This window comes from Cuculus canorus, chromosome 14 (assembly GCF_017976375.1).
Source record: "Cuculus canorus isolate bCucCan1 chromosome 14, bCucCan1.pri, whole genome shotgun sequence".
Taxonomy (NCBI): domain Eukaryota; kingdom Metazoa; phylum Chordata; class Aves; order Cuculiformes; family Cuculidae; genus Cuculus; species Cuculus canorus.
The window spans coordinates 10,161,809-10,173,053 of NC_071414.1; the positions used below are offsets into that span (position 1 = coordinate 10,161,809).

The 11,245-nt window shown below is 54.6% G+C and overlaps 1 protein-coding gene and 1 long non-coding RNA gene across 2 annotated transcripts; both read right to left on the reverse strand.

The window, feature by feature from the left end:
- Positions 1 to 226: 226 nt before the first annotated feature.
- Positions 227 to 2,937, reverse strand: NKX2-5 (NK2 homeobox 5). Its single transcript, XM_009568036.2, has 2 exons — positions 2,346 to 2,937; positions 227 to 1,674 (listed from the first exon to the last, which is right to left on the reverse strand). The coding sequence occupies exons 1-2, from the start codon at positions 2,629 to 2,631 to the stop codon at positions 1,067 to 1,069; spliced, it is 894 nt and encodes a 297-aa protein (XP_009566331.2). The 5' UTR covers positions 2,632 to 2,937; the 3' UTR covers positions 227 to 1,066.
- Positions 2,938 to 3,600: 663 nt separating this feature from the next.
- On the reverse strand, positions 3,601 to 10,317 carry LOC128853602 (uncharacterized). The gene is made up of 3 exons (XR_008452233.1): positions 9,880 to 10,317; positions 7,534 to 8,954; positions 3,601 to 5,726 (listed from the first exon to the last, which is right to left on the reverse strand). It is a non-coding gene; the product is annotated as an uncharacterized LOC128853602 (long non-coding RNA).
- Positions 10,318 to 11,245: the final 928 nt, after the last annotated feature.

Consider the following 11,245-nt stretch of genomic DNA (forward strand, 5'->3'; position numbering starts at 1 on the left):
GACATTGCGGTGCATCGCGGTCCTGTCCGCGCTGTGACCGCAAAAAGCAGCTTTAAAATTAGGTTTGAAAGACATTAAAATACAATCACCGTTTGCAGGCGTCGAAACGGGAATTGCTGAAATTACAGGAGGGGTGACAGGCAGGGAAAGGCTCCCGGGAGAGGAGGAGAAGGAGGAGGCTGCCGTCCCCAGGGGATGTTGAGGGACCCGGAACGCACAAGGAACGCCAGGGACGAGCCGAGGTTAAGCCACTCACTTTAATTGACAACTGGCTGATCTCCATCAGCTTGTACAGCAAAGGGAAACACGTACGAAGGGGCGGCGGGGCCGGGGGCGGACAGTGCATTTCAATACTAACTCACGTTTTAGTGCATCACCCTACGGGGACCTGGCAGGTCGGAGTGTCCGTATTCCTCGGCTGGAGTGGGGTGTGATGGGGTGGAGGGGTCTGTCCTCGGGGGCCCCGGCGTTGCAAGGGGGGGCTGGCAGGATGCTGAGCTGACCGACCAGCGGGGAACCGTACGGGCAGTGCAAAAATTAAATGTGGATCTCATTAATAATTAGTTCGGAGTAAATATTAAAAAGGAAAAAAAAAATGTAGTAGGACTTGGGTCGCTATTGTTGGGAAGAACAAGTCAGGCAAAATGACTTGGAAGGAAGGAAGGGAGGGAGAGAATCACCGGGATGAAGACCCCGTTGGAAGGGGGAGTGAGAAGGGTCGGGAGGCGCGGGCAGTGCTGAGTTCCCTGACCACCGCACGAAATCATAGAATGGTTTGGGTTGGAAGGGACCTTAAAGCTCACCCAGTTCCAACATCTCCCACTAGATCAGACTGCCCAAGGCCCCATCCAGCCTGGCCTTGAACACTTCCAGGGATGGGGCAGCCACCACTTCTCTGGGCAAATTCTGAAACCCTCCCCGCTGAAAATGGTCCCCACGCCAGTGAGCTCCGCCGGGATGCTGTATTGAACTGTCCTTATCCCCCCGCAGCCTGGAAGTGTCCCCAGAGCGGGTCGCAGGTGCAGCCGGAGCCCCTCCACCCCCGGCCCCGCGGAGGGGAGCGGCTCTACCAGGCTCGGATCCCGTGCAAGGTGGAGATGCCCGCGTTTCCCTGCGGGATGGGCGTCTGCACTGAATTCAAGTCCCCTACGCTGAAGTTCATGAAGTTGTTGCCGGGAGCCGAGGTCTGCATGGTCTGCATGGAAGGGTAGTTGCAGTTGTAGTTGGCGTTGCAGGCCGGGCTGTTGTAGTTGGTGTAGGCGGGGTAGGCGTTGTAGCTGTAGGGGTTGATGCTGACGTTGTACGGCGAACTGTAGGGAGAAGATTCCCCCAGGCAGGGCTTCCCATCGCGCACCAGCACGGGCACCGCTATCCGCCGCGGGGGAGGGATGCCCACCATTTCGAGGGTCTGATCCTGTCTCTGCCTTTTGCATTTATACCTTCGATTCTGGAACCAAATTTTCACCTGGGTGGAGGTGAGCTTTAGGACATTGGCTAGGTGGTCTCTCTCCGGAGCCGAGAGGTATTTCTGCTGCTTGAACCTTCTCTCCAGTTCGTAGACTTGGGCTTGAGAAAAGAGGACCCGAGGTTTCCTCCTTTTCCTCTGTCTGGGGCGCTCGGGATCTTCCAGGTCTCTCTTCTCCTGCTCCAGGCTCTTGTGCAGGGAACACAGTTCTGCAGCAAAACAAATGGGCAAAGGAAAAAAAGAGGGGGGACGGGAAAAGGGAAAAAATAAAACCAGTGTTCACTAAACCACGTCCCCGGCTCAGTCCTGGCCCCGCAGGTCACCCCGGTGACCCACTCCTGCAGCAGCGGGGCGGGCACCGCTCTTTGGGAACCTCTTTAGCAATTTTCCGTCTTTTTTTTTTGTTTGTTTCTTTGTTTGGGTTTTGTGTTTGTTTTTTTTGTTTTTGTTTTTTTTTTTTAAAAAAAAGGATGCTTCGTACACTGATTTGATTCGCTACTGCCTGGATTTATCACGCTTCGCCTTTGTACTCAACCCCATCCGACCTCACGAGAGTACGTATTAGAAAAAGAGATTTGTTGCCTATTTCCCTCTGGACAAGGCCTCATGTACCGCCTCGCATCCCTGCCCGTCCCGTCGGGCTCGGGGAGCCGCGGGGGGGTCCGGGTCGGATGGGTCTGTCCCGCTCCTGCACCTGGGAGGGGATGAAGATGCTTTTGCTGCCTCCTCTATCCGAGGTCGGATGATGTGCCTCCCGCACTGTCCCCTCCCGCACCCGGGCAGCCCAACCTGCCCTCAGCCAAGCTTCCAGTCCCGAGCTGGGGGTCTCCTCTCAGCTCGACTTGCTCCAGCCCTCACCACCGTTATTCCCTGGCTTTACCTTTCTTGTCCGCCTTGGCATCCTTGGCCGAGTCCATTTCCAGGTAGCTTTTAACGTAGTAGGAGGCGGGGAAGGCGGCGGGGGTCTTGGGCGGGTGGGCTTCGGGCATCTCCTCCCGCAGGTCAGGCAGGGCTGGAGGCTCGGAGCTGAACGCCTCCTGCTTGAAGGTGGCCAGCATGCAGGAGGAGGAGGAGAGCTCCATGGAGCCCAGGCCGCTCTGGTGCTGTTCCAGGTTCAAAATATCCTTGACCGAGAAGGGTGTCGTTGTCACAGGGCTAGGAAACATTGCGGAGGAGAGCGGGGCAGCGGCCGGAGCCCACGGTCATGGAAAAGTAGGTGAGGAGCAGCCAACCTGGAGCAGTGGTGGAGCGAGGGCTCGCGGAGGGGGCACATAGCATTCCCGAGAGTAGCCTTGACTTGTGAACTGGAGGCAGGTAGGACCAGACCATAAGGGAAGGGAAGGAGGGACTAGGCAGTTTTTGGGTGACTTTAGCTTTCTATTGGCCAACATTGCAGTGATGGTATGAGAGATGCAAAGTTCCATGTCACCTAATATAGTAATACATCTCAAAAACATCCCCACTCATTTAAAGGGGCGGCACTGTATTTATCCAGCTTTTCCTCGCTGTTTGTTGATCCATTAAAAAAAAAAAGAAAAATCAGAATGGCCTAATGTGTACAGAGCCACTATCTGATGCCATCTATCATACAGTCAGATTAAATAAACAGGCCGGGAGGAAACCATCAACCAAATATGTGCTGATTTCATTTTTTTTTTTTTTTTTATAAGCTATGGAACGGAGGTTTCGGTTTTAGTCCTCTGCAATATCCGATCGCAGGAACTTGAAAACGGGAGTTGACTGTTGTGTGAAGCGTGCTCGGGGGAAATGTGCTGCTTCAGAATACCTGTATTAATCTTGTGTGCCGAACGCCAGCAAAATCCAGCTGGTAGAGAGCCCCTAAGCAGCTCTCTCTCTCTCTCTGGCTGGCTTTGGAGGGAGAAATGTCGGTTGGTTTTTATCCCCGTCTGTTTGTGAAGATTTCAAACAACAACAACAACAACAAAAAAAACCAGCACCGGAGGGTGGGAAATAAAAAAAACCAAACAAACAAACCGAAAAATAACAAAATCGCGGATTGAAGGTGTTGCAAAATATACAGGGGTCCTGGGGAAAGAGAGGAGCGAGTCAAGTACGGTGTGGCCGGGCTGCGAGCCCGGGTGGGCGCAGGGCTGCCCGGGGCAGAGGTGGGAACTTCTTCGCGTAACGCCCTTGGAGACACTAAAATAAACCTCAGAGGCCAAGTCGCAGGTTGAGGAGGGGCGTTAGGGCCCTTTCTCACTTCAGGGGGGGGAAAGGAAAATAAAGTAAATCCCCTCTAGCAACTTCTTCGGTGCAGAGGTGCCGGCTCCGGGCGGCTCGGGGAGCCGAGCATGCGGTGCGGGCATGCGGTGAGTTGACGGCTTCCTCGGATGGAGGAGTTTTGCAATTCCTCTCCCCTCCCGCAGAAGCAGGAGACCCTCCGGGGAGCGGGACAAACGGGGGCACCTGCACTCTCCGGGCTGCTCTTTCCCGAACCCCTTCTGCTGCCCCCGCTCCCCCCGCGCCGGGTTTTTGTGTCCCGGCGCTCTCGGGCTCTCTGCCGGGGGATTCGGTCACGGCTGTGCCGCGGGCGATGCTGTGACCCCGCTCCTCTCTCCGGGGCCCGTGTCCCTCTCCGCAGCCCCTTCTGCTGGAGCGCTGCGAGAGGTTTTGTGCGCGAACCGGGTCCGAATCTTGCGGCGGTTCCTGGAGCGATTACTGCCTACGGAGAGGCCTGAAATATTGCTGTTTAATGAGGGAGGGGGCGACCAAGAGGCCATCTCCCTCTTCGGGGCTGTGCTTCCCCGGGAATGGGCTCGGAGGGGATTTTCCTCGGTGGCAGGAGAAGGGCGAAGCGTTCGGGGAAGGTGGAGGCAGCCCGGCTTCGGGAGGGCGACCTGCGGCAGGACTTTGCCGAGTGTCTGCTGTACCCTTTGCCCTCTGCTCCAACTTCGTTTCCTCCATTTTATTACTAGCTAATCAGATAAATACCGAAGTAACGAAATAACCCCGATCCTTGCCCCCCATATCCAGACCCGCAGGCTCGCCTCCCCTGGGGACGGGAGAAACGGAGTCCAGCGCTCCCTTCCTCCATCCCGGGCACAAAATTGTTTTCCCGGGTTAAGCTCGGATGTGGCAAGGCGGTTCCTTGCCCCAGGGGCTCCCCTCTTCCCCGTGACCCCGGAGCGCATCCCGGGCCAGAGGGCTCTGCGGGCACCGGGAGGGGAGCTGCCGGCTCCCAATTGAGGATCGACGGGTTTCCTGCAGCCCCCCAATCCCACGGCGGCTCCCGATCGATGTGGGCCCGGCTGCAGAGGGTGGAAGTGATTAATTGAACGATAAGCCGGAGCTATCATTTGGAATGTCATTAATGCGTCGGGGAGACATTCATTGGAGACAGACAGCGTTATCTCCGCTTTATCTTCAACAATGCATCACTTTTAATACTGCAGTTTAGAAACAAATGGGGGCTTTAGCCTTAGCCCTTCTCTTCGTGTTTATATTTTTGGAAGAATCGCAACTAGTGGGAGTCCCGGGCTCGGCCCCCTGATAAATGAACATTAGCACTTTTTAGAACTACTGTATCAACAAAAAGAGCTGCAAGGCCGCAATAATTGGTGAAAAAGCAAACACTCCGCAAAGAGAGGCCAGGTCTGCTCTGTGTCCGGCTGATTGATGAATAAGTTACTGACATACAGCAGCTCACGGACTTTCCGGGTCGAGGCTCAGCATCCATTCCCTCCCCCCGTCCCCGCGTTTCCCCCTTTCCCGGTGCTCTCCAGCCGAAGTCAGGCTCCGACTACAAAAGGCGTCGCGGCAGAGCCGGGGGGACAAAAAACACCGGTTCACCCATCTCCCCGTCCTGCTCAGCCCGGGGTGACCGGCAGAGCCCCCGGAGCAGGGCTGGAGGGGAGGAACATCCCGCACCTCCCGCACTGCTTTTGCCCTCTGTGGTCGCTTTTAATTGCAGGCCAGTGAGTGCGAAATTAGAACTGAGTTAAAAGAACAGGCAAAAAAGAGTGAAGGGAAACAGTCCCTGGTGGAGAGCCCTGAAACACCTTCTCCAGCCCACCCATCCAGCCGGGACTCAGGGGCTCCTGGGGGATACATGGGGGTCAGTAAAGCCGCTGCTTTTTCCTGGCTGCAAGTGGAAAGCGGAGGATGCTCTTCTCCTTCCCTGGGTTTGCTCTTGCTGCCCCCTCGGGTCTGCGCCTGGCCCTCACGTCCAGAAAAGCCAAGCCCCTTACAGGCAAGGGTTGTTTTCCACACCCGCTCGTTGTTTCTCTCCAGGATTGCTAAACTAAAAGAAAAAAAAAAAAAAAAAAAAAAAAAAGCAAAATCCTTTTCTTGTTGAAAAAAAAAAAATACCACCCAACCCTGCAATTAGCTCCGGAGAGCACATCCTCTCTCCCCCTGAGCTTTCGACACCTCGGCCTGTTTAGAGAGAGATGGGGCCTTTTAAAAAAGTTTTCCTCTTAATCCCAGTCGGTTAAGATGTCCAGGCACCCCTCCCGCTCTAATTCCCGGCTATCTCCCGAGGACTCTGTTTATACCTCACCAGTAAACGCCCGGGTTTGAAACCTTGTCACTAATTGAGTGCTAACACTTCAGGTGCTATAGATTTGTTAAGAGCCAGTAGTCCAGAAATAGCCTATTAGGGTTTCCTTGCGAGAATTTGTGCCAATCTCCTGGTTCCCACCGTGGGCGGCGGGAGCCGCTGGGACCTCGGGATGTCTGCGGGTCCTCGAGGACTCCCCAAGGTCTTTTGGTCAGTTATTTCTTTGAAACGAGTGGAAAGGGATACTACAAACCGGCAAACCCTGGTGGAAAAAAATGTCCTTCCGGAGGGACAGCCGTTGTGCCATGTTTGTCCGCCTTTTGGGGGTCCCTCCGGTGTCCGGGGGTGGGTGGGTGCTGGGAATAGTTTGCTTTCTCTGCTCTGAATTTCTGCAGATGATAACGGCTTTGGAGCTGTCCAGGAGCTCCACTCTCCTGCTGCTAAAACCTTCTTAAAACCTTATTTTCTTGTTACCTTCCGCCCCCACTTTTTTTTTTCTTTTCTTCCTTTTTTTCTTTTTCTTTCTTTTTTTTTTTTCTTTCTCTTTTTTTTTCCCCCTTCCTCCTCCTGGTCCTTCCGAGCTCTAACGAAGCCCACCTTTCCCGGCCGCCCCGTCCTCCCCTTCCTCGGGCATAATACCAGAAAAAAAAAGGAGTTTTGACCTTGACGTGAAAGCGGCCGGGACGGCTGCGGCCTGAGCCGGGCTCTCCCCCGGGCCAGCCCCGCTATCCCCCGGCGGGGCCGGTGCGAGGGGCCGCTGCCTCCGGCGCTGCCGCAGCTCCCGGCTCATCCCCGCCGTGCGCTGGAGCCTCGGGCCCGTTTCCCGAGGGCAAACCCAGCGCTGATGCAGCCGGGCTGGCAGCCGCCGGGGCACAATATGCGGATGCAGCAGCCAGAAAGCGCTCGGGTGTCTTTTCCCCTTGTTTCAGGGCGAGTGATGCACAGCCCGGTGTTGTTTCGGTTTGGATGCACACACCCCTCGCTGTCCGGGAGCGCCCGGGCGGTGGCTGTGGGTCTCTGCTTCTCGAGGAGACCCGGGCAGGGGGGTACTGGGGTGGCAAAAGCCACCGTGGATTTTACCCCAATGACCTCGCTGGGCGCTCTGCCTGAAATCTGGCCATTAAGTTGGCACTTGCTCGAGCTGGTTTCTCCCCACCCGGGCTGAAGCGAAGCTGGAGGCCTGTCAGATGAATCAAAAGCTTTCGTTTTACCCTGCCTATAGCCTTTTTCTGCCTGTCACTGTGCTGGGTTCGCTGATGACAAGAGCGAGATCCGGGATGTCCTCGCCCTCCCCAAGGCCCCCCGCCGCTTCTCTGTCCTCGAGTAAAAGCTTTTTAACGAGGCCAATTAATTACCAAAGCGCTGGTTCGTTAAGTTTCCAAAGGAAACGCACACACAGCGCAGAAGCAACACGGTGATTTTAGGAAAGGGACAATATTAAGAGGATTTCACGTGTAGTAAATGCGACAACGGTTTGGCACAAGCGTTCGTCGGTCAGGACGCACCGGTACCTGCCGAGGGTCGAACAACTGCTTCAAAAACGAAATACCTTCTAGGCACCACGAGGCGTGGGCTGCTTCGGAGGACAAAGCTCTAAACACGGCGGGGCTGCCCTGCCCTCTCCCTCGGAGCTTTGGCCCGATCCACCTCCCCTGGGTTCCCACCGGCTCCAGTGGGAAGGGGAGCAGCGCTTGGCTGGGAAGCACGAAGCCGCCGCAAGGATTTCAGGGTGTTTGCAGCTTGTCTGTCCTCACGATGTTTTCCAGAGGAGATAAAGGTCTGACTTCTCGGATACTTCCTGCGTGCCGTACAAATCCGATCCATCTTGCGATGTCACCGGGCTCGCTTTGCGCTCGCCGGGGGAGGGGGGAGCCGGGCGGGGGCAGGGGGGCCGGCTCCGAGCCCCGCATCTCCAGGGATCAGGGGCTGCCCTTGGCCGGGGAGCCTGGAGAGGTGTGGCACAGGTCGGGGGGGTGTTCACGTTTAACTTGCGACAGGGTTTGGGCTTTATTTGTCTTAAAAGTGATGCCCCCCGCCCCTGCACCCCGGAGATGGGGCAGCGTTCCTCCAGCCTGGGGGTGCCGGTTGTCTTCTCCTGGGGCTTCTCGCAGCGGGACCCTCGAGAGCCCCTTCCGAGAGGGTCAGCTGCTCCGAGACGGGTAGGAGGACGAACCTGGGCGAGTAGAGTTACAGAGCCCTGACCCTCACCTCTGCTCCGGTGATGTGTCCCCCCCAACCTGTGACCCGCAACCGGAGAGGCATGAAATCAGCTTCCCCAAGGACAAGCCGCGGGAGGGGGGGGTCCTCGTCCAAGCCGAGCTGCCCTTTGCGGGGTGGGTGGCTGTGTCTTTCCTCTCTGTCCCCAAACATCGGGAAAGCGGCTTCCCCAGACGGCAAAGCTTCTTCTCCTGGGCTGGACGGGTCGAGTCTCACCCCTGTCCTGAAAGTCCCCACCCGTTCCCAAGGGAGCTGCCGCTTCTGAAGGGGATGCCGGCCATCTGCCAGGTAACGATCAATAAATTTTAAAACTCCAATAATACCCTCCTAAAAAGCCAATCAACCAGCCAAACAAACAAAAAATCCAACCAAAACAAAACCAACCAACCAAAAAAAAAAAAAAAGGAAATAATCCCCACCACCGTGGAACACTCGGACCCCCTTTTATTTTTGCCCCGACACGCGAGAGTTTGCCGGAGGCGGTTCCTCCTCTCCCACCCTTGAATCCCGGAGGCACCGGGAAAAAGGGCTCCCGGGCCGTTCACCCCCTGCAGCAGGATCCGGCCTTTCAGCCCTTGTTTTTCCTCGAAGGATGTTTGGGAGGAATTATCCGTTGTTCGTTTTCGTGGCGGTCTGACGGGGAAAGGGATAGTTTCTCCGAGAGGTCCTATTTTGGCATTCTCTCCATAAAAATGGATACTCCGAGTGCTCCCGTGGCTTCTTTTGTAGCGAGAAAAACTTCTGAGAAGAAATCTGTGCAAACATAAAATAGATGAGAAACTGGCAAATACACAGGCGGGAAAACGTTTGCACAAATCTGATGAATTTACAATTCATCGAACATAAAATACAATTTCAAGTGTGCGCCAAGAAAAAAGGGTGGAAAGAAACGAAAATCTTTTAAAAGTTCTTAATTTTTTACTTTTGTGGTTCTTGTTGGCTTGCTTTTTTTTTTTTTTGTTTTTAATTCACTGGGTAAAATTTCCAAGTTTCCGTTGTCTCTCTTTAAATTTCAAAGGAAGTTCGCATAAATAAAACCAGATCTGCATTTTCGTTCCCAATTCCTGCATTAATTATCAGTCCCGTTTCAGCCGTAGAGGGGAAAACGCCCTTTAAACGGCAGCGTTTCTTTTTCTTGGAACCCCAGCAATTCTGCAGGGGGAAGGAACGGAGGAGAGGAGGGAGAAGGAGAGTTCCCCGCCTTGGTGCCTTCCTCCCTGCCAGTTTCGAGCGATTTGCTGCCCGCTCCCAGCCCGAGCGCCGGCGCCTTGTCTGTTCGTCATTAAAGAACAAAGAAAAGCGAGCGAAATGCACGAAGTACTAAAAGCCCTTTTATTTCGCGAATAGAGTTTATTTCTTATAGAAATTGGAGGGATTCGGGTTTGGCTGTTGGCGTTTTCTCAAGGTTTTCTCCCGGATGGTCCTCGGCGGATACTTTTGGTATTTGATTGCACCGAATGTTTCGTACCTGAAAGCTAAAATTAGTGAGAGGAGCCGGTGGGGAAGGAGGGATCCGCGGGGAGGGATGAGTGCTGAGAAGCCACCCCTGGGGAGTCCCAGGGAGGCTGAAGGGAAGGGACCGGTCGTATCCTGGACTCTGGCAGCCCATCGGGATGTTCGGGCTGAGAGGAGTCCGGAGGGAATGTGGGGAGAGAAAGGAAAACCTGGAACCTGTTACCTTGTGTGGCTGAAAAAACCGGCCCTGTGTCTTTGCTCTCGAGTGCCTTCTGGTCTTGGTTACAGCGCTAAGCCAGGGGCTCGAGGCAGGCGGGGCTGCCCGGGGCCGGTGAGCTCCCTTCGGTACCAGTTTGGTAGCCCAGGGCTGGGCTTCTCAGCCCCTCGTTGCATTATTGCTGTGTTCAGTCTCTTTGCAACTCCGGGGTTGTGTGTCTCCAGAGCTCTGCAGCTTCAGGATTGCATATCCCTGGGACTGCCCATTCCCATCCCCGGGGCAGCACCTGCTGCAGCTGGAGGAACCAGGAGCGCTCTCTGTGAGCACTGCTGGGCCCATCCTTCAACCCCTGTTTCTCCAGCTTTCTGGGAGAGTGAGCTTGGGAAAAGATCCCTGGAGAGGTAATGCAGCCTTTTTGGGGCAATGAATGTTAGATCCATGGTCAGAAAAGATCCCTTCCTCCCATTTCTGTTGGTTTTTTTTGACCCTGGCCTACGGCGGTTTTAATATACAGCTCTGATCAGAGCTCAAGAGGGTATTTCCTCCTCCAGTGTTTCTCTGGGCAAAGAGGCAGAGAGATTTTTTTTTTCCATAATGATGAAAACATCTGGCTGTCTCTGAGCTGTCAGGCTCTGCATTGCTTCTTCCCAAATGCCTTCTCCAGTCCAGCCCTCTGGCTGCCTCAGCGCAGCCCCTCCGTGCCCGGAGCGCTCGCTTGGGCGATGCACCCCCATCCTCCAGTTCCAGCTGGGAGATACTGGACACTGCGTCTGCACAGAGGGACCAAAACCTCTGGGATCCTCACTGCAGCTCAAGGGCTTTGGAAACACTGTTCAGCCGCAGCCAGCCTAGGGAGCTGGAAAACTCTATCCTGAAGTATTTTCTGAGGCTTTTACTCTTCCCTGTGTACAGCACAAGTTGTTTCCCCTACTATCCCCGTATGTGTAGTTCAGGATTAGCTGCCCTATGGCTTCCAGCCCTCTTTTTTGGCAGAGTCCAACCCGGAGAGGAGTACATCCGTGTTTCCAGCCAGGGCCCCAGTCTCTGCTGCTTATGCTGTGAAAACACGCTTTGTTACAAACATGCCCTTGGTTTTGTGTGTATCAGAGCTGGATTATGAATCCACCTCTAAGGAGGGTAAAAATACAGCAACCCCCCCCATAAGAGAAATAAGGAAATATCCAAGCACTGATTCAGTAAGATCCTAGAGTGCTGGCCAAATTTTCAGTATCTGAATTCCAAGGATCACTCACGTGCTTGAAGCATCATAACAGAACTGAGACCCAAACTAGAATATATATTGTGGTTTAAAAGAAAAAAGTAATGAAATGGAACCGTTCCTGGAAAGCAAATAAAGGTCTATCCAAGTGGA

Coding starts and splice junctions, on each gene's coding strand:
- NKX2-5 (XM_009568036.2), bottom strand. CDS start 2,631: ATGTTTCCTAGCCCTGTGACAACGACACCCTTCTCGGTCAAGGATATT. Junction 1,675..2,345: donor TGCCAAGGCGGACAAGAAAG/GTAAAGCCAGGG, acceptor GTTTTGCTGCAG/AACTGTGTTCCCTGCACAAG.